Raw genomic sequence first — 667 nt, 5'->3', positions numbered from 1 at the left:
CCCCCTCAGCTGTGCCTTCGCCAACACTCCCAAGTACAGCCAAGTGAAGCGCCTGGGGGGCATCATCCTGCGCAAGGAGTGGGTGCTGGACTGCCACCGCACCCGGCGCCGCCTCCCCGTCAAGAGGTGAGAGGAGTGGGGCTAACAGGGTGGGGCCTGCTGTGGAAGGGGTTAAATAGGGAGGGGGTTAATAGGGGGTGCAGAAACATTGTGGGCAATCCTTTCCCCCCCCCAGGTACCTGATGGACGGGGCTGCATCATCCAGCAGTGAGGAAGGGAGTGAAAATGAGGCCTCCCCTGGCCAGGTAGGCCCAGATGCCTGGGTTTTCTGCAGCTCCTCGGGGAGGGGGACAGGGGGCCCTGGACACCTGGGTCCCCTCCAGCTCCCCTCTGCCTCTGCCCCACAGGGAGCTGAGGACCTCCGGCTACAGCGGCCGGATGCCCCTGGGGACAAAGCAGAGCCCAGCACCTCTCAGACCTGCCCTGAGCGCGATGGGCGCCTAGGTAGGTACAGGATGTCGGCATCTGCTCCTCTTCCCCCAGCCGGTTCTCATCCCGTAGATCCCTCTCCCCTCCCAGAGCTGGAAAGAACCCAGGCATCCTGTCCCCGACCTCTTCCCCCCATGAGCCTTTGCAGTGCCTGGGGTTCAGCTTTTTCCGTCTTGTT

At 63.7% G+C, this 667-nt stretch overlaps 1 protein-coding gene across 6 annotated transcripts in view; it reads left to right on the top strand.

Moving 5' to 3' along the window:
* Positions 1–667, top strand: part of XRCC1 (X-ray repair cross complementing 1) — a 6,446-nt gene that overhangs the window by 4,057 nt on the left and 1,722 nt on the right. For 5 of the 6 annotated variants that reach the window (XM_014525092.2, XM_014525093.2, XM_014525095.2 and 2 more), the window contains 3 exons: positions 10–126; positions 236–305; positions 384–504. In XM_014525092.2, the coding sequence (XP_014380578.2) occupies positions 10–126; positions 236–305; positions 384–504 (308 nt within the window). The remainder of the gene's footprint in view (positions 1–9; positions 127–235; positions 306–383; positions 505–667) is intronic. The other variant, XM_014525094.2, reaches the window with a different exon arrangement.

The sequence above is a fragment of the Alligator sinensis genome, unplaced genomic scaffold, assembly GCF_000455745.1.
Source record: "Alligator sinensis unplaced genomic scaffold, ASM45574v1 scaffold850_1, whole genome shotgun sequence".
In the NCBI taxonomy this organism is placed as follows: domain Eukaryota; kingdom Metazoa; phylum Chordata; order Crocodylia; family Alligatoridae; genus Alligator; species Alligator sinensis.
The sequence above is the reverse complement of the archived record's forward strand: the minus strand, read 5'-3'. Positions and strand labels throughout refer to the sequence as shown.